Source organism: Pteropus alecto, unplaced genomic scaffold (genome assembly GCF_000325575.1).
Source record: "Pteropus alecto unplaced genomic scaffold, ASM32557v1 scaffold164, whole genome shotgun sequence".
Taxonomy (NCBI): domain Eukaryota; kingdom Metazoa; phylum Chordata; class Mammalia; order Chiroptera; family Pteropodidae; genus Pteropus; species Pteropus alecto.
In genome coordinates this window covers 22,868,435-22,890,582 of record NW_006439568.1, presented here as the reverse complement: position 1 = coordinate 22,890,582, position 22,148 = coordinate 22,868,435, and the positions used below count along the sequence as shown (strand labels likewise).

At 31.4% G+C, this 22,148-nt stretch overlaps 1 protein-coding gene across 1 annotated transcript in view; it reads left to right on the top strand.

Moving 5' to 3' along the window:
- The window catches only part of VPS13B (vacuolar protein sorting 13 homolog B), a gene marked incomplete at its 3' end in the record, with an annotated part of 647,903 nt that overhangs the window by 58,773 nt on the left and 566,982 nt on the right, over window positions 1–22,148 (top strand). The window contains exons 7-13 of the mRNA XM_025050073.1: window positions 945–1,119; window positions 8,410–8,666; window positions 13,701–13,796; window positions 14,234–14,356; window positions 14,836–14,973; window positions 15,883–15,970; window positions 20,189–20,380. Of these exons, the coding sequence (XP_024905841.1) occupies window positions 945–1,119; window positions 8,410–8,666; window positions 13,701–13,796; window positions 14,234–14,356; window positions 14,836–14,973; window positions 15,883–15,970; window positions 20,189–20,380 (1,069 nt within the window). The remainder of the gene's footprint in view (window positions 1–944; window positions 1,120–8,409; window positions 8,667–13,700; window positions 13,797–14,233; window positions 14,357–14,835; window positions 14,974–15,882; window positions 15,971–20,188; window positions 20,381–22,148) is intronic.

Below are 22,148 nucleotides of genomic sequence, written 5' to 3'. Positions count from 1 at the left end.
GTGATTTGTGATTTAAATTTTACTAAAATGACACCATGAAACTTTTATTCTTGGTCGTAACAGATCTTTCAGGTTTTGGGGAAGTACTATCATAATCTTAACATTGTAGAGTGGTACAGTAGGTCCCCCTTATTCGTGGCTACACTTTCTACAGTTTCAGTTACCTGCAGTCAACTCTGTTCCAAAAATATAATATTAAATGGAAAATTCCAGAAATAGACCATTTCTAAGTTTTAAATTGCACACTGAGTTGTGTGATGAAATCACTCTGCCCTGCTTCATTTCACCTGGTATGTGAATCATCCCTTTTTCTAGCTTATCCATGTTGTATATGCTACCTGCCCATTAGTCACTTAGAAGTTTGGTTATAAGATTGACTGTTGTGGTCTTGGAGTGCTTGTGTTCAAATAACCCTTATTTTACTTAATGCCACAAAGCATTAGAATCGTGATCCTGGCAATTTGAGTATGCCAAAGAGAAGCCTTCAGGTGCTTCCTTGAAGTGAAAATATATGTATGTTTATGAAAAAACATAATATATATAAGATTCAGTACTATCCAGGATTTCAGGCAGCCGCTGGAGGTCTTGGAACAAATCCCCTGTGGATAAGAGGGGAACTACTCTATTTTAGTTACGTAACTTTTTTCTTCTGGAATAGTTATATGGAAATGTAGTGTAACTGTATCCTTTCATTATTATTTCTATTTGCATTTATGTCATTTGGCTTAATATAGTTTCTATCTAAAGTTTATTGATAATGGCAACATTTGTTTAATTCCTAAGATTTTAAAATAAACTATTATTTTGGCTTAAATATTAGAAATGTTTGGGACATTATTGTTTCTCATTGTATTCTATTTAAGACTTAACATTTTTATGCTTATGTTAAAATATACTTCCTTTGAACATGATTTCGTTGATGTTTTTATTTTTTCAAAATATAGATTCATACTTTAGTAGAGAGTTTGAAGCTTTCTATCACAGATCAACAACTGCCTATGTTTATCCGTATAATGCAACTTGGGATTGCTCTTTACTATGGAGAAATAGGCAATTTTAAAGATGGAGAAACGGAAGATTCTACCTGTCAAAATAAAGATACGTTAGGAAACTTTACAGGTAAATATAATAAAAATTTTATTTTAGACCTATTCTTAGAAAGTGTTTTCATCGTTTAAAAATGCATTTTTGATTTTTGCACTGTTCTCATGTGATGGATGATTTTATTTTAATTGTATGACATCACTTTGATTTTTTTTAAATTTTCTACATGTTGGATACTATTCTGATTTTATTTTTTCTGCGTGCTAAAAATAACCTTAATATTTCTCATAGGTATAAGTGTTCAGAATGTATATTTTATAAAAGTTAAGGTAGTTTAACCTCAAGATTTTAGGATATTATAGTATTAGTAATTTTTCTGCAAAGACTCACCAAGAGTTATTATAACTACTTGTTACATGTACTTAATACATAATTATTATATGTAATTAATTATACTTAACTATATACTTCATTGTAGAATACCTAGTTAATTAATTGGAGTATTAATGAATTATTTTCTTCATTGATGTATACTTAGATACTTAGATTAACTTGTTTTCAATTTATTATTGTTTTAATGAAGCCTAGTGTGTAAAACATTATCGTTGGTAATGTAGGAAAATATAGAGATGAAAAGATGTGTTCTCTTCCCTTAAAATATTAAGATAAAATGGAGTGGACAGACATGTGAACTATTAAGCATGATGTATGGTAGAATAATAGTGTGTTTAATTAAATAGAGGTATGAATATCTGAAGTAAAAAGAGGATGAAAAGAATGATTGACTTGGCAAGAGTCTGAGACTCAGGAGAAATTTGGAGACGATTAATTTCTATACATATAGCCTTTAGAAAAGGACATTTAAAAGTTAGGAACAAATAACCTTATTAAAAAATGAGCAGAAGACCTGAATAGACATTTATCCAAATAGTCAATAAGCACAAGATGTTCAGCATCATTAGTCATGACAGGGAATGCAAATCTAAACCACAATGAGATACCACTAGAATGGCTCTTATCAAAGGGATTTGCATAATAACAAGTGTTGGCAAGTATGTGGAGGAATTGGAACCCTGATATCTTTCTACTGGGAGTATAAAATGGTATAACTGCTTTGGAACAATCTGGTTCTTCCTTCAAGAAATTGAACATAGTATTAGACCATATGACCCAGTAAATCTACTCCTGGGAGAGTTGATAACATATGTCCACATAAAAACGTGTAGAATGTTCACAGCAGCATAATCAAAAGGTAGAAAGAACTCAAATGTTTATCAGCTGGTGAATGGATAAACAATTGTGGTATATCTGTACAGTAGAATAATATTCAGATATACAGAGGAATGAAATACTGATACATGCTGCAACATGACGAACTTTGAAAACATTATTTTAAGTGGAAACAGCCAGTCAAAAAGAAATGTATGATTCCATTTATATGAAATGTACATAGTAGGCATTCCATAAAAGCAGAAAGGAGATTAGTAAACAGGGTGGGGTGGTAGGGAGGAGGGAATGTGGAGTGCGTGCTAATGGGTAGAGGTTTTCTTTTTGGAGTGATGAAAATGTTCAAAATTAGATAGTGCTAATGGTTGCACAACTTTGTGACTATACTAAAAACCACTGAATTACACATTTTTAACAGCCAAGTTTTATAGTATTTAAATTATTGCTTATTAAAAATCTTATCACATTAAAAAAGACTTAGGAAACAACATTAATAGTCACATATAGGTATAAAACATACCTTTATTTCACTCTAGACAGTCAATTCTTGTCAAACAATGAACTCCTGAGACAAGAACAATGTCTAACACCTGGAACAAAAGCTAGCACGTAGGAGGTACTCAATTCATTTTTTTTCCAGCATGCTATTATGACAAATTTCAAATGTAGAGAAAAGTTGAATATTATCCAGTCAACACATCACATACTTATTATCTAGATTCTACAATTAGTAGCTTGTTACATTTGCTTTATCTAACATCTCTCCCTCTTTATCAATTCAACCAATCTTTTTGATGCCTTTCAAAGTAACTTACAGATATCAGTACACTTCATCCCTAGACTTCAGCAGCATATTGTTAGAGTTTGTATTTATTGACTCTCTCTTTTTTTTAAGGTTAAATTTACAAAACGTAATGTCTAAATCTTAAGTACACTATTCAGCATGTTTTGAGAAATGCATACACTTGTGTGACGCAAAATACCCATCAAGATATAGATCATTAACATCTCAAAAAGTTCTCTCATGCCCTTTCCAGTCATTCTCCACTGCCCCTCTGCTCAGGAAAACACTGTTTTGAATTTTTAAAGAAACCATAGATTAGTTTTACTTGTTGCAGAATTTTGTGTAAACGGAATCATACAGTATGTACTCTCTTGTGAAAGTGTTCTTTTTTAAATTAAGAATAATGTTTATATTTTTAAAAAAGGGTTAAGACTTTATTTTTTTGGACCTGTTTTAGATTTACAGCAAAATTGAAGGGTAGGTATAGAGATTTCTCATATACCTTTTGTCCTCACTCATGCATAGTCTTCCCCCATTACCAACATTCCTTCCAGAAGGTGACGCATTTGTTGTGATTGATGAGCCTTCATTGACAGATCTTCATCACCCAGAGTTCATAGTTTACATTACCATTCACTCTTAGTGTCTTAAATTCTCTGGGTTTGGACAAATGTATAATGACTTGCATCCATCATTATGATATCATACAGAGGAGTATTATCACTGCCCTAAAAGGCATAATATTTTTGGGTTTTATGTTGTTGCATGTATCAGTAATTATCTCCTTTTTTATTGTTAGGTATGTTGTAGGAATATACCGTATGTATATACCATAGTTTATTTGGCCATTCCCCTATTGATGGATACTTGGGGATGTTTCCAGTATTGGCTAATATAAATAGCCATAAAGCTGCTCTGAACATTCTTCTGTAAGTCTCTTGTAGACATGTGCTGTTCTTTCTCTTGGGTAAATACCTAAGAGTGCAATTGTATTTTTAGATTTTTTTTTTTTTTAAGGAAACTACCAGACTTTTTTCCCAAAGCGATTATGCCATTTTACATTCCCATCAACAGTGTATGAGAGTTTCAGTTGCTCCACATCCTTGTCAACATTTGGTGTTATCAGTCTTTCTTTACTTTTTGCCATTCTGATGAATGTGTTGTATCTTGTTTTAAGTTGCATTTCTCAGCAATTATTTCGAGCTTTTCATTGGTTATTAACATTAATATGTCTATCTTTCTGAAGTATATGTTAAATATTTGCCTATTTTTAAACCTTTTTGAGTTTCATTACTGATGTGTAGGAGTTCTTTATGTATTCTAAATTCAAGTCCTTTGTCATATACATCTTTTGGGAATTTTTTTTTGCCAGTCTGTGACTTGCCTAATTCATTTTTTAAAGGTGTCTTGAGCAGAAGTTTTAAATATTGTTGAAATATAATTTTTAAATATTTCCTTTATTACTATTGTTTTCTGTGATCTAAGAAAGTGACTAGGTTTTTCTTGTATGTTAAAAAGAACGGAGAAAGCAACTCTACTATTTGCTTCCAGAGGAGTCTGAATTAGTTTTCTCATCTTTCTAAACCAGAGATCCTTAATCATTTTTTTTTTGTGTGTGTGTGCTATGGATTCCTTTGACATGCTGATAAAGTCTATGAACCTATTCTCAGAAGTTTTCCATCATGTTAGTTTTGATATGCCCTGGTGTTATTTTTTCATGTTATTTGTGCTTGGAATACATTGAAGTTTTTAGATCTGTGGGTTTATAGTTTTCATATATACTTAGAAAAATTTGGGACTTTATTTCTTCAAGTATCTTTTTAAGTTCCCCTTTCTCTTCTTTCAGGGTCTCCAATTACATGGATATTAAACTACTTGAAGTTCGACAGCTCTTTGATGCTCTGTTTATTTATTTTTTTTACTTTTGTTTCATTTTTGTTAGTTTCTGTTTCTGTTCAAGTTTACTAATTTTCTGTATCTGATCTCTTGTTAATCCCATCTAGTTTATATTTCATCTCAGATACTGTACTTTTCATCTTTAGAAGTTCAGTTTGGATTTTTAAAAAGTATATCTGTCATCTTTTTTTGTTTATGCTTTCTCATGTATTGCTTATTATTTATATAGCTGTTTTAATGTCCTCGTTTACTGTTGCTGTGAATTGTGTAATTCCTAGGTCTTTGTCTGTTGACTGACATTTTTTCTCATTCCATGTTACGTTTTCCTTCTTTACATGACCAATAAATAATTTTTAATTGGATACCAGATACTGTGAAAATTTCCTGTTGAGTGCTGGATATTTTTATATTCTAGCAAACAGTTTAGTTACTTGGAAACAATTTAATTCATTTACATTTTGCTTTAAAGGTTTTTTTAGATGAGATCAGAGCAACCATGAGCATAAGCCCAGTTTTGTCCCAGTTTTGTTGAGACAATTACCTTTTTGCATACTTTGCCTGATGCCCTCTGAATTAGAAGTTTTTCTTTCTTGCTGGTGGGAACAAAAACTATTCTCAATTCTGTGTAAGCTTGGGGAATGTTTGCTTTGCTTCTTTCTGGTGGTTCTTTTCATGGCCTCTGTAGTTTCCTTACTTGAAACTGATTAATACTCAGCTGTAGACTGGAGTGGGACCCTCTGCAGATCTCAGGAGGTCTTTCTTGTTTGATACTCTACCCTAGGCATCTTCATCTTCCTGGACTCACTACTCACCGAAGTAGGCTCTTGAGGTCTGCTCAGATTCCCGCTTTCTTGGCTTTGACTTTAGAAACTTCTTCCAGGCAGTAAACTGGGTCCATCATAGAGCTCATTTCTCTTGTTTCCTATCTCTCATGACTCATGTCCTTAAATCATAATTTCATATATTTTATCTTTTTTGTTGTATATTTTTAAATGTGCTTCTATGTTAACGTATTAAATAACAAAATATGGCAGGAAATCTAATAGCTATCCTCATTTCAAAGTAGTAATGTGTGTAAATGAAATTTAGAGATAGCTTCACAGTCATTATTTGTTAAAACTGACTTCTGCATAATCTTATTAGAATTGAAGGTACTGCTGATACGATTGTGATTTGTTACAGTTTACAATTAAAAGAATGCTACATTTTAGTTAAATAATTAATATATATTTTTCTGTTGAAATTCATGGAATTCCTGAATTCTTTCAAAGGGCTCCAGGTTAAAATGTACTATTTCAAAGGAAAATAATATTTTAGGAAATTCTGACCATAGATCAAGGAGATGATTTTTTCTTTTCAGACCCTAATTCATTCTTTTACAAGGCAGTGAACAAAGACTCAGAACTTCAAAAGCATCTTTCATCAAAATCTGCCTTATTTTTTTACTAATATTAAGTATTAATTATGGTGACTGGTTTCTCAGACCTCTCTTAGTGATGTTTCTTTTTTTTCAAAAGATTAAGCAGTGAATGAATACTTCTGTTTTAGTGAGTTAGGCAAGAAGTGTCAAGTCCAGCTCTGTGGAACCAACCTGAGTTGAGGTGGCCAGACTTAAAACCACGATGATATTCAGTAATGGTCTCCAATTTGCGATCTTATTAGGGATGGTTAATGACAGGCTTTATTTAGTTCTCAATAGATATTTATATAATGTTTATGCTCAAACAGCTGGATAATAAGATTATGCAGAACATTTTCTAGATTTGCAACTTTTATCATTTATTTTGAAGTAAAATGGCTAAGGCCTCTTGGTACTATATTTTAGTACTATATTGTAGGTACTCTAATTACTACTTATTAAGTCTTTTCCTTTCCAGATGGAAGAAGGTAAATGGCCATGTATTGTAACCTGTAAGTGTAGGATGCTCTAAGAGTCTCCTTTCATAGGACTAAAAAAGTGAAATAGTTTTTCTAGCAAGAAGAGCTAGAAGTGGATCTGAGTGAGGATGATATTTAATAGTGTGCATGTATTTATAGATTTATTACTAAAGAGTAGATATGCTTGAATTTGCTGGAGGCTTCTTATACCATATATATTTTTTAGCTTCTTATTAGTTTCAAGTATACAGTGCATTGGTTAGACATTTATATAGTTTTTAAAATGACCCCCCAATTTCTGTATCACCCTTCTGGCTCTACACATAACCATTACATTACTATTGTCTGCAATACCGTGCTCCCCATCTCTGTCACCATCTATCAACTACTATTTTGTACTTTAATCCTTCCCAGCTTTCCCTCAGTCTCCCAACCCTACTCCCCTCTGGCCGTCTCCAGATTGTCCTCTATATTCGTGAGTCTGTTTTTGATTAGCTTGTTCTTTTTATTCCTTGGATTCTGCATATAAGTGAAATCTTATGGTATTTATCTTTCTTTGACTTATTTCACTCATCATAATAACCTCTAGGTCTATCCATGTCGTTGGGAATGGTAGGATTTCATTTTTTTATGGCTGAGTAATGTTCCATTGTATATATGAACCATAACTTCTTTATCCAGTCATCTGTCATTGTGCATTTTGGTTGTTTCCATATCTTGGCTATTGTGAATTATACCTAGATTTTTTAAAAAAAATTTTTTTCTCTAAAGTCCATGAATATGACTCTTGTTTGTATCGTTAGGATAATGTTAAGAGAATTTGCTGGAATTTATCTTTACAAAGCTAGAATGAGTTAGACTGGTTGGAATTTAAATCCTTAGTCTGCCAATTTGTAACCCAATAAAATTGTTTTGCTATAAGTTTTCATCTGTAGACTAGGAGAGATCCTAATTTATATTACCCACTAATAATAGTCATCAAGACTATTATTTTTCTCAACTACATGTAAGAATAATTTCATTGTACATTTACTTTCATCTTTTGGGATAATTCTTTTTTTAGGGTGTGCATTCTGCCAAGGAACACTTGCCAGTCTCTTTTTTTCATTGAGTGCATCAGGAAATAAATGAATTTTCTTGGATCTTTCTGATATTATATTTCCGAGAGAAGTTAGTTGTTTTTTTTTTGTTTTTTGTTTTGCTTTTTTTTCTTTTAGCACTTTAATCTTATTTTTGAGATGTACTTTTTATTATTATTATTGTTTAATGAATAAAATGCCAAAGGATGAATTTATTCTTTGTATTTATCAAATCCATTTAAAATTATATGATAAACTACTTCCTATATAACGTTAATTGTGGCCTTTGAAAGGAGATTGATACAGTACCACATATAGAAACTTAAAAGTGGTAATGTTAAATTATTGGCTTCAAATAATAATAACCAATGTACGATGTCGTTATACTTTACAGGTAGAAAGAAAGATGTGCAAGATACATTTTTATAGAATTTACCTTCCTAATTTTCCACTTAGTTAAATCCCTTTGATTTATTTAAAATGACTTTATTTTGATGATAGGTGTTGGAGATGAAACAAGAATAGATATGCAGTATAAAGGCCAAGAGTTGTATTCACAGCAAGAGGATGAACAACCACAGGGATGGGTATCATGGGCCTGGTCCTTTGTGCCTGCAATTGTGAGTTATGATGATGGTGAGGAAGACTACCTTGGGATTGATTCTCCGTCAACCACGCAACAGCAAAAAGCACAGACTTTGAAGGATCCTATTGTTTCTATAGGATTTTATTGTACAAAGGCAACTGTGACTTTCAAAGTAGGTTTTCTTTTTCTTGCTGTTCTTGTCTCTCTCAACTTAATACTTAAATTTTGATTTTGAGCACAGATCTAGCTTAAAGTTTGTTTTACCCTTAGTAGGGTTAAGATACAGTCTAACAATTCTTACTTTATAAAGATATGTGTCCCCTCATCTGAATTCTCTCAATTTTGATCTCATCTTCTTAAGGCCTTCTCTATTTATTTTTTTAAATCAGCTTCATGGAAAGTTTTTCTTTCTCTACTAAATCTTTAAATTGGCATACAAAGATGCCTTAATATTTTCATTAAAAAAGAAATGCACATAAAAAATCTCCTTTGCATTCATGTACCCTTCCAGCTACTGTTTCATCTTTGTACTTTCATTACTGAATTTCTTTAAAAGAGTTGTTTATATAAGTTTCTCTCTTTCCTCTCTTTCACTCTTTAAGACAGTCCAATTTTTTATCTAGGTCCTCATCTATTTATTTTTTTGCAGTGTTTAACATACTTTGACCACTTCATTTTAACAAATACATGTAAAATATATATTCAGAAGAGATTATACAGTAGTTATTTTCAGGTTAAAGAATAATAAACTGACACCCTTTTATTTTAAGAAATAAAATTACTAGTACTTTGGCACCTCTTATATGTTCTTTTTTGATCATATTTTGTCTTTTCTTCCCCTTGAATATAATCCAACCTTAATTTTAGGTTATTTATTCCTTGGCTTTTTATAATAGTTTTACCACACATGTAATATTCCTGAACAGTATTTAATTCATTCAACAAATATATGTTAATACCATCTGTGTGCTAGGTTTTGCTGTGACTGTAGAGATACCACAGATTGGATATAAATCCCTTGTTCTTAAAACATGAATTGTTATAAGTAAATATGGAAGAAAGAAAAGGAGGAAAGGGAAGGAAAGGAAGGAAGGAAAGGGAAGAGGGGAAGAAAAGGAAAGGAAGGAAAGAAGGAAGGAAAGGAAGATAGGTATAGTATGCCCATTAGGAGGGGAATAGTTAAGCAAAGATCCATCCATGAAAGAGGAAGCTTTATAGATATGTGGCAGTGAACATTCTAGGAACAGCAATGAAAGCCCCCAAAGTTCAAGGAACAGCAAGGAGTAGTAGGGCTAGTAGTAGTAGTAGTTGCGCTAATGTGGCAGTGTAGTGCAAAATCAAGTCAGAGAGGTAATGGGGTTGGGAGAAGAACATACTTATAATACCATGTAGGTCATTTTAGGGACTTTTTCATGAATCTAGAGTGCAATAGGAAGTTTTTGGATGATTTTTAGTAGTTATAGAATGATCTGAGTTATGTTCTTGACTGCATCACTCTGGTTACGGAGTTGAAAATAGATTATAAGGGAACAAAAGCAGAAGGAGAACAGAAAGGATTGCAGTTTTCAAGCAATAGATGATGTTGGCTTGGATTAGGGTGGTAGCAAGTGGAGGTGGTAAAAGTAACTGGATTTTGGATTTGTTTTGAAGGTCAAGAGGACAGAACTTACTGATAGATTTTATTGCGATATAAGTGAGTAAAGAGGATCCAAGGATGACTTCTGCGTTGAGTTCTAAATTTTCTGAAATGAGGATTGTGAGGAGATTAGATTCGAAATAAATATCAGGAGTTTGATTTTGGACAAGTATAAGATGCCCACTATACACATAGAGCTATCTGGTTGGATTTATGAATCTGAAGTTTAGAAATTTGATCCGAGTCTGTAAATTTGAGTGTCATGATTTTATTAAGACTGGAATCAGTGTAGATAGAAAAAAGGAGTGATTCTAGGATCAGGCTCTGGGGCACTGTGATGTTAAATATTTGGAAAGATGAGGAAGAAATAGCTAGGGAAACTGAAAATAAGTGACCAGTGAGTGATGTAGGCAAAAAACAAGTAGAGAATGTCTGGGAGTTAAGTGTCCTGCATATTTTAAAGTGGAGGGAGTATGTCATTTGTGAGAATAGATCATTGGATTGGGCAATATGGAAATTGTTGATGATCTTGACCAGAACTGTGATTTGACACCAGTGGAATCATACTTAGTTGGAGTTGGTTAAAAATAGATGGGAAGACTGGTGGGAATGTAAAATGGCACAATCACTGTGGAAAACAGTTTAATGGTTTCTCAATAAGTTAAACATAAAATTATATGATCCAGCTATTCTACTCCTAGCTATATACTCAAAAGAATTGAAAACTGTACTCAAGTAGATGTACATAAATATTAATAAAAGCACTGTTTACAGTTGTCAGAAAGTTAAAACAGCCCAAATTCCCATCAACAGATGAAGGAATAATAGCCTTTTCAGAAAATTGTAGATATTCTTTTTATTGTATACCAAACTCAGTAAATGGTAATTTTTAAGGTTAGTTGTATCTCTAGCTCTTGGAAATTGCCTGGTACATATTCAACAAAGAAATATCTGTTGAATAAATCCATCCATCTACCCATCTCATCTGCTTTCTGTATTCTAAAATTTTTCAAATCCCCCCCCCCCGACTTTTATCTGTCCAATTTTGTCTTTGCTTTATTTTTTTCATGGAGGCATTTTTCTGAAGGATGTAAACTCAATGTGTCTAACCTGTGAGGTAGTATTACACATATTTTTCCAGGCAACTTGTTAGATACTGGAGATATAGTAGTGAAACAAAACAAAACAAAACTAAGTTTCTCATGGTGTTTTAATTTTGCTTGGATTATTTGTTAACTACTTGAAATAAGTTTTTTCAATAAGTAAAACTTTACAATTTATAACTACAGCAGATGGTAGATAAAATATATTTTTTCTTTTTTATTTAGATTAAAATTATTTTAAAATAGTCTTTAATAGTCTTTAAGGAGTTTTCTAATTAAAATTTAGCATTTTCTAATATGACGAAAGCTGAAAAATACAAAGAATAAGTTGCAACAGAAGTTCAGTCATGGCATGATTGATTTAAAAGATTTTTTTTTTTTTTGCTCACGAAGTTTGGGAAAAAATAACAAATGTATACATTAGCTGTGCTCTTTTAACACCATAATTTATTATTTTTGAACACTTTTACCAAAACAAATTGTTTTCTTATTTTATTAGAAAATTTTAGGTGAAATTTACTAATTTGCTTTTGATCAAGCTAAAGGAATATGTATCAGTCTGGATTATTTAAAATGATAAAACAATAAAATATTTAAATATAATAAAAAGCCAGCTGTTGCCAACTATTGTACGATATATTGCCAGCTTTACATGACCCAAATTAGGAAGTTATTTTTAAACTAAGTTGGTGAAAGATGTTAAGGATTGCTAGTAAAGAATTTTCTGATGATTTTTGCCTATTTTAAATTTGAAATTATTCTGGTATGTTTCTATATTTCTATTAACTTCATTGATGAGAAGAATTGTATTAAACTGAGTCAGAATAGGCATTTATATATAAAACATTTTATAGACTTCTGAGGCAATATTTGTCATTAGTTAATAAATCTTTTTAAAAGTTTGAAACATTTATGTCTTAGGTTTCTCTAAGGAAATGTGTTGATATTTAGGAGGAAAACATTAGAATTCATTGTTGAGCTTGGATTTGAAGAATGTATGGAATTAATTTGTGGTTTATATTTTGGTCAGAAAATAAGGTCATGTTTCTACATTAGCATTCTGAACAGTTGATATGAATCCAACGAAAATCATGCCAAATTAAAAGGAACATTTAAAATATAATGTTGAAAATTGTTCTTGTAATGTCTGAGTCCTTTTAATCAATTAATTGCTTTTTCTCTGCAATAATTGTAGACAGCTGAAAGGTGATCAAGTTTAAAATATTCAATTTTACTTAAGCATTTTAGATTATAGAATTGTAGATGAAAACTGCAACATGTGTGTACCAGTCCTGGAAGCATCCAAGAAATAAGGGCTTATATAAAAAACTTTTTGTTGTAAAAAAATGAGATTTATTACTTGATTCTCAGTATAAGGAGGTTGTCATACTTAAAATCATAACTTTTGGTTCATTGACTTCTATTTGACCTAAGTTATACATATATATTTTAATGTGATCTTTGACTTTACATTTAAGTTTGAAGAATGTATATTCATTTTACAAGAATAAGGGTCACTGAATCATTGCAAACATGAGCAGAAAACCAGTTTTTAAAAATAACTATTTTGGAATAGTTGTAAAGATAGTACAGAAAGTTCACATATACTTCTTACACTGTTCCCCTATTGTTAACCTCTTATGTTTTCACGGTACATTTGTCAAAACTAGGAAGCCAACATTAGTGTATTACTGTTAAATTCCAGACTTTAATTGAATTTCATAATGTCCTTTATCTATTACGTGATCTAAACCAGTATACCACATTGCATTTAGAAAAATACCTTTTAAAAATATTTTAAATTAGCTAATTTTTGGATAATTACAAATAATATGTTGTAAGCTTCAGGGGAGCAAGAATATTTTTTTCTTTTGTCAGCATCTGGGTTAGTACTTGTTATCTAGCAGGCACTCAAGTAAGTATTTGTTGCATAATTGGATGAATCTCTGAGACACACACTTTGGAAATAAACGCCCATGAACCTACTTCTTTCATAGCACTAGAAAGAGTTTGTCGAATCTATTTGTGTTTCTTCACAGCATTTTTTTTTAAATTACAAATAGGGGGAAATCTTGAAAATGATTGAACTAAATCTGATTGAATATGTTAGTGAATATAAAATGAAGTTAAAATATATGTACAATTTTGGTAGAATATAGGAACCATTTTATGACTATGGGACTGTTATAGCTGCATAGCTTTCACCTTTTTAAGCAATAGTATTAAGAAAAAAGTTAAATAAAAATAAGGTGGCATTTAAATTCTCTGAGCTTAGACTAGCATATTCAACCTTTATACCATGGATAATCTGTTATAGCTGTTTTTGTTCCACCTGTTTTCTTGCTTAATAATTAAATTTCCCGAATCTTAAAATTAGGCTCATTTCCGTCAATTCATTATAATATTGACAATTTATTGCTATTTAATACTAATTTGACTTACTTAATATTCTTATACTGTTTTTTAGCTCACTGAAATGCAAGCTGAGAGTAGTTATTACAGCCCTCAGAAAGTAAAGTCTAAAGAAATATTGTGTTGGGAACAAGAAGGAACTACAGTCGAGGTAATGTTTCAGCATTGAACATATATTTGTAAAATCTTTTAAATGGTCCTTAAAGTTAATATTTAATAAATGCAGGTTTTTATCATAAGTGGTATGTTTAAAATACATTTATAGTTTCATATTTCTATTTTAATAGTAGTATTGGTTGAAATAATTATTTTAACAAAGATTTTACTGTAATATGCAACATTTTTTCACTTAACATGTATGTGCTCATATGTATTTGTGGATTAATGTTTATGAAGTACCAGTTATTGAGGATACATGGGCAAGTAAGAAGTTTCTTACTTTATAGGGTTTATGATCTGAGGAGAATAAATTTGGAAAGGTCATACTCCTAAAGATGTTTCCACTAATTTAGAAATTCTACAAAGAGAGCCTATAACATTTTTATGAAATTCAAGTTTTTAGTTCCAGTGTTTCCTTTCCTCTTATAGGCCCTAATGATGGGAGAGCCTTTCTTTGATTGCCAGATTGGTTTTGTAGGTTGTAGAGCCATATGCCTTAAAGGAATTATGGGTGTTAAAGATTTTGAAGAGAATATGAATAGAAGTGAAACCGTAAGTCAAAAAATTTTTCTTTTTCCCGCCTTTTTTTTTTTTTTTTTTTATGGGTAGAATGTAGGGGTAATGAAGTGCTTATTGAAGTGTTTAACCATACCAAAAAATCTGTTAGACTACATATATCTTTGGCTTAAGAGAAGAACTTTGCTGTTTTCCCTGTAAGAAATTATGGAGCTCAAGGGAATTTAGAAAGTTGGTAGCATTTAACACCTGGACAGTAGTTCCAAATAGTTTCCAATTCATAAATGTTTCTTCTTTCTTGTTTATGGCAGCTACTTGGAGTTCCTTTTTAGTTTCTTAAAGTGTTCTTTGCCAAAATAGGCAGTGAAAATGGAGACAGCATTGCTTGTATTACAGGACTGTTTAAGTTGTAGTGATTTCTATTGACTGCCGAATGAGAGAAAACCAAGGTTTTATTTTCTTTAATGGTCTAATGAGTTTTTTCTCCTGTTTAAAATATTTGCATTTATTTTCAGGAAGCCTGTTTTTTCATTTGTGGTGAAAACTTAAGTATGAAAGGTTTGACATACCTTACAAATTCATTGTTTGATTACCGAAGCCCAGAAAATAATGGTACTCGTGCAGAATTTATCTTGGACGGAGCTCATCATAAGGTCAGAGAATATATATTTGAGCCAACTTCTAGGCTGTTTTTGGGTAGACACTATATGAATACTTGTGATTGCCATCTTCTTAAATAATATATTCTTAATGCTATTTATATGGCATTTAGAATGTTTTCATCCAGCTTCTACATCTAGGGAGGTTTGAAGAGTTCACAAAGGTTTCTACGTTAGTATGAAGCCACAGTTAGTGTGTATCCATTCCCTACTGTTAAAGTAGTCATGGAGAATACATATAGAAATATTTCTTTTAATTTCAGTTACTTTTGGGTTGTGGGATTTATGGGAAGAGATGAAGAATTTCACATATTACTATGTATATATCTTACTGTTTGAATTTTTTCTATAAGATTATATTAATGTATTTTTTATGGAATAAATTTAAAAATTCAAAAAGTTACCTGAAGATTAGTGTAATAGAATAATTTACATTTTAACCCTCTTCATTACAGATTTGCTTTTATAGTTAAAAGTAAAGAATTTAATTTTGATTTGCATAATTAACATGTGTTTAAATATTTTAGTATATCTTTAGTGTTTTAACTGTTCCATAAAAGTGCACTGAAATATTCAAGGATTAACTCTGTTAGACAGTTCTGTGATGGTAATAAAGGTAAAGAGTTCATTGTCCTGCTTCATTAACCAGACATTATTGATAAAGTGGTCAAAATATTTAGTAGAATTATGGATGCCTTTTTGTGTGTTCTGTAATAGAGTAACATTACCTTTCTTAGAAGTGAATTCTTTGATAACTTTTTTTTTTTGGTTTTGGTTTTGGTAATCCTTTGAGTTGATACACAGTCTATATAAGGATGTGTGTCTGATTCTTGACATATTTATTAGATTTTAAACTCAGAATTCTCTTCTATACAAGGTGTGTTCTGTTTGCTTTGTTGGCAGGAGACATATACTGAGATAGCTGGAATGCAAAGATTTGGAGCTTTCTACATGGATTACCTGTATACAATGGAGAACACCAGTGGCAAAGGTACTGGTTTCTTTCATGTTTGCTTTTCCTCGAACAACAGAAAGAAATCTGTATGAGAATCAATTAGTCCTTGACTGGTTGTACTCTGTTACATTAGGTTTACCTTCTGTTACTTTTTGAATTTTAATGTCATGTTAATTTTCTTAGATTCTTGATATTTTTAATCTTTTCTTTGTGAAGCTGATCGAAAAGACATTTTGTATAATCAACTAGAATTCTCATATGTATCAAATACTAAAATTTTAATATGTCAAATTTTTCATTACATTAAGTTGTCAAAAAGAATAAACATTTCTGTAGTAAATACATTTTGAAGGTTATAGAGATCTTTTTATTTAAAAAAGAATTTGTTGTTTTAAGCAGAAAAATAGAAATAAATTCTTTTAGGAACTATGGAACCTAGTCTTTTATTATTTTATCTTTTATTCTAATTTTATTATGTTTTAGAAAATTTAACCATTTGACATTTTATGTGCACATCAGTATACGATGTTACGCTTATTATTCCAGTCTTTTTTCATGTTGAAAACTTAGTGGAAATAGGTTCACCATTTTTTTTGGTTAATTTTTCATATTAAAAAAAAATAGTTTCTGTGTTTTAGGTGATAAATTAGATACTGTGAATGCAAATAAGACAGACATTTCTCAAGAAACCACTAAGTAGTATTCAACTATCTACTTAAATAAATGATAGCAAATTAAGAATAGTAGGTGTAAGAAGGTGACTACCTTTGTCTATGGGGTTGAAGACTTCACAGAGGAGCTAATCTCGAAGGATCATTAAGTTTTATTAGATGTTTTAACAGAAGGAAAGAGTAGTAATTTTCTGCTTCTTTCTTTTGGAATGTTGGTGTTCTCATTGATCAAACCTTGGATTCACTTCTTTTCCTAAACTCTTCCCTGAAGAAATCTCATTCTTTTCCTTGGAATTAAGTACCTTCTATATGTTGCTGATAACCATATTTGTATTTTTAGTCCAAACATCTTTTTTAAGGTTTAGAATTAAATATCCACTGCCAATTTTACATCTTCACTTCCATTTCTCACAAATATCTCAAAACCGAATATATCCAAAATTGAATTATTAATATCCCCATGACCACCTATTGCCTACTGCTTCTCCCCTATTTTCTGTCTTCTCTTGGAAAATGGTTCTATCACCTTCTAATTGCTCAAGCCGGAAACCTGGGAATTATCATGACACACTCCTTTGTCTCTTAGCGTCTAGTACATCAGCATATTTTGTCAAATTGTATCTCTAGAATATATCTTGGCTTCATTCACTTCTCATAATCTTCACTGTTATCACTCTCATCCAATCTGCTGTCATCTCTAGATTTGAATAGCTTTTTACTTTCTTCCCTCTTGCCCTCCTATAACCCATATTGCAGTCAAATTGGTTTAATTCCTGTGCTTAAAATCCTCACTGTCTGCACATTGCTTTATTTGAAAGTAAAATTTAAATAGTTTTTCAGATTTTAGTCTTGAATTAGTTGGTGGATGGTGATAACCACTATGAGAGATAGAGACATGAAAAGACTTTTAGAGGAAATGATGTATTTTGAGGTACTTGTGGACATTGAGGTAGCGATGTTATAGTGTTGTAGTTGCCAAATGGAAGCTGGTATGTTTCTTCTTGTTCAGTACAATGTCTTGCGTACGTGCTATGGATTCAGTATCTTGTGAGGAGGTTGAGTATGAAGTACTCACCTTTCAAATAAAGAAAACCTGGTGCTGAAAATTTTATTTGTACATATGCTGATTCTGCAATTTTTAAAAGATAGATTTACATTTGCTAGGATGCTTATATTATTTTCTGTCTGAGAAGATAGTAGTATAACTAGAATTGTTCATATTTTCCATTTCTGTGACTAGTATACAATGTTATAGATATCCTAGTCCTTAACTTTTTTTTTTTAACAAAACTTTAGGTCATAACATACAAACAGAAAAGTTCTATACATTTATGTACAGAATAACAAAGAATTAAAAAGAGCTAGTATTCCCCACATAAGCCAAGAAATAGGACCATGTCAGTGTCTGATAAGCTGCCTGTGTGTTCCTTTTCTATCACTCTCTCCTCCCCTATCACTAAAGGAAACTGTTATTCTGAGATTTGTAGTAATCACTTTATTGCTTTTGTATTAACATTTACACATCTTTCAATTATGCAAGCAAATATTTTTTTTTTAGAAAATAATAAAATTCTGTTAATTTAACTTAATATCACATGTACTTTAAAAATGTGTTCATTCATTCACTCAATAATGTTTTCATTAATTCCTTGCATGCTTTTAGGTAGCTGTGTTCATATGTTTGTTTCTCATTGCAAGTCTGTATTCACTTACAGTATAATGATAGTGATGCGATAATAGCTAATATTTATTGAAGGGTTTTAAATGGTGTAACGTGCTGTTTCTAAGTGTTTACATGTATTAGCTTATTTATTCCTCCTAGCAACCCTGTAAGATAGATAACATTATCCCCATTTTACAGGTGAGGAAACAGCCAGTCCTTATAGGTTAAGTAACTCGGCCAAGATCACACACCTGTTAGTGGAATTGAACCCAGCTAGTCTAATTATACATTCTACATTAATAACTACTATGTTTAGATTTTCTTCTTTCTTGGATTACTTGAAACAAAAAATTTGTAGAAATTTTTGTAGTTCAGAATCTTAAGAAAAGTATTTTGAATTCTCACAAGAGCTTAATTTTAAATACTTTAAAGAAATATTTTATCTAAAATTCTTGATTTGTTGTGACTTGTTGTTTATTTGTTTTTATAGTCCAAGTTATCAAAAAGTGTCCTAAATTTTATCTGAATATCTAAGTGCATATGAAACTAATAATTTCACAAAGTTTGTAGTAAATTTTGAAACTTTGAAAACATTCGATTGGTGTGTTTTAAGTAAGTTCATGGTAGTATTCTAATTAATGTAATAGCTAGTAAATGCAGTAAGAAACTAGTAAAAGAAGTAAGAAAAAGAAAAATGTAATATTACTTTACCCACATAAAATGGCATATAAAAATTCAATGAATGCATTACCTTTACTACTACTTGATATTGATAAGCATCTCTGACAATCATCATGTTTTCGTTATGCTACTTGAAAGCACTCAAATGTTTTAAAAACTAAATCAAAGTATTTCTTATTTAATTCGAAATGTTTGTCATTGTTATAACTACTACCTATTTGTCTTTTTTATTTAGGGAGTTATTGCACATATGTTCATGGGCAAAGTAGATAGCTGAAAATGTAATCTACAACAGAGAGATTTTAGAGAATTGAAACAATTCGTTATTGGATAGAGGAAAAGCATGAGAGAGAGACATTGCCCTTTTGAATCTGGATGTTCTGGATTAACGCCAATAGGAGAGTATTGGTGTTAATTTAGGAGAATGCTGAAATAGAAGGATTCTTGATTCCTACATTTTTTAAGGATTAACTTTCCTATTTTTGTTTGAGTAAACAAAATGGCTTAAGAATTAAAAACTATCATATTCTTTATAATTGTGGATTATGTATTAAAACCAAATCTCTAATGTAAAGAGTGTACGTAGTAGATAAGGAGAAATACCCGTCGGTAGAGCCAAGATTTTTGTTTTCAGAAGACAGCCTTGTTTCCCTTCAATATGTGGACAGGTAAGAGATTGAAGAACTTGGATTCTGCAACATGGAGGAGGGCCATGATAATTTTACTCTGGAAAGAGTTCAAAGACGTTAATACCTATTGTTCATGTCCATGGTCCTAATTATAAAACTCTCAAGGTACCCTGTGAATGTGTCATTTTAAACAATCTAATTTTCAGTGAAACTTGTAAGATAAAACAGTAGTAAAATGCGACTTCTTCCAGAGTTTCCCTTCCCTAGTCAACATAATAGTATTGGGTGTAGAATTATTGGATGTAAGCAATTAGATTTTAGAGAATAATTTTCTGAGAATGACCATTTCAATTTTGTAGCACTTTTTTATAATATTAAATAAATAACAAGAATTTTTTTTTTGAATCAGTTGTTTTTTGGTGGTAATATCTTCTCATCCCTACTGAGAAAATTACAGATTGGCATGGTTCTGTGTATGTAGCTGAAGGAGAATTGGTTTTAAGGCATTACGCTATAAGCTGAAAAGATGAGAGCAGAGTAATATTAAAATATATACTTTTTATAAGTGATTAATGCTTAAAATATTAATATAAAATTTGGCTTCTTGAAGGTTCTGCAAATCAACAAGATGTTTCTTCAGGAAAAAGTGAAGATTTGGGCATAGTTCAGGAGAAATCTACCAAAAGCCTTGTTATTGGTCCTCTTGATTTTCGCTTGGATAGCAGTGCGGTACATAGAATTTTGAAAATGATTGTTTGTGCCTTGGAACACGAATATGAACCATATAGCAGGCTAAAACCAGGTTCGTTTTTGGCTTAATTTTGAATCTCTTGCCAGTTATTTGAGTGCTTATATAATTTGCTTTGTTGTACTTTGCTGACTTACCTTTTTAGTATATTTTGCTTACCTGACTTGAATGTATTTAGTTGTTAATTTCAAGAACAAAATTGTATGTGGAAATTATGGGAGAGGTCAAGATTTGGAAGTTATTTGCAGAAGTACTTATTTGTCAGTATTTGTCAGTATTTTATTGTCAACTTTTTGATACTCTTTCCAGTGAATACTCTTGAAATATGACCATTTTTTCCATGTTAGTATATTCTAAAGAGCAGACATGAAAATAGCTCTAAATATACAAATTTAACATTCATGAAAATTTAGATCTTACTGGTACAAAAGAATTTGCTATACAGTGATATGAAGATAGGGTTATGACAGTTTTATAAAATAAAAATTTCTTTTTTTATGTAATAAATCACTGCAGAGTAGGATATAATAGTACAATAAGGGAGTAAAGGATAGTAAAGAACTGAGCCTTTGGGTTTAGACTGTGGTTTGACTTCTGACTCCCACTTATTGACCTTAGGAAATTTAATTAACACCGCTGATTTTTCATTTTTCTTTATTTATAATTAGTTAAATTATTATGACAAAGGTGGTTAAGTTGTCTTCCCGGTATCTATTCTCCTATTATTTTTTAGTAACAGAAATTTCTATGGTAGAAATATTTATGATAAAAATAAACGCTCCAAATAGACTAGATTCTGGCTATGGGGACAGGTGCAGGACCTCCTGAGAATTCTTGGGCTATGACTTTAGAAGGAAGAGAGCATTCCATACTTTTTTTTTCTTTTCCTTTTGTCTGCAAAAAAATTATAATGGCAAGGGCTGGAGCTGCCATCTTGGACCCTGAGATAAAAGCTGCATTCCAAGTACACAGAGCAATAAAATAGAAAGAAACTACATCTCCATAGAGTGGTAGCACCACGTCAGCTCTGGATCCTTTAGACCCAGACTGTTACGTGAAAGAGAAATAAGCTTCTGGTTTTGTTGAAGCTTCTGTTATTTTACTTTTATCATAGCATATTGTTATCCTAAAGGATACACTAATAGGACTTCCAAAGATTAGTGCATTCGAAAGCACATAGCAGTGGGCCTAGTGCATAGTAAGTGCTCGATATATTCATGCATTTGTTTTTTTGCACCTCGCTTGAATGCCTGATCCATGCCAGGCACTCTTATAAGTGCTAGGACGGTATGTACAGGCCAAAATAAAAAACAACGATACCACCAAATGTTGCAGAGGGTATGAAGAAACTGGATCACTTATTCATTGCTGGTGGGAATGTAAAATGGTACAGCCACTTCTGAAAACAGTTTGGGAGTTTCTTTTAAAACTAAATATACATCTACTGTGTAGTCTAGTAACTGCACTTCTGGGTATTTATCTCAGAGAAATAAATTCCTTCTATCTTGTTATTCTAACATCATCTGGGATATACTTTATCCACATGATCAGTGTTGGCTCACCGTTACAATGTAAATTTAATCAGTAGGAAGTAGAGGCAAGAGCAAATGGTAAGTACATAGTTTTATCTAATGACATGGCTCTGTGATCCCATTGACCAAAACTTAGTAACATGTTGCTACACATGGCAGCAAGAGAGGCTGAAAAATACAGTTTCTAGAAGTCCATATACCTGACTCAAATTCAGAGGGTTTTTTTTTTTTTTTTTCCTAGAAGAAAGGAGATTGAAATTAGCAATCTCTTCTACCGTGGTTATCCCCAA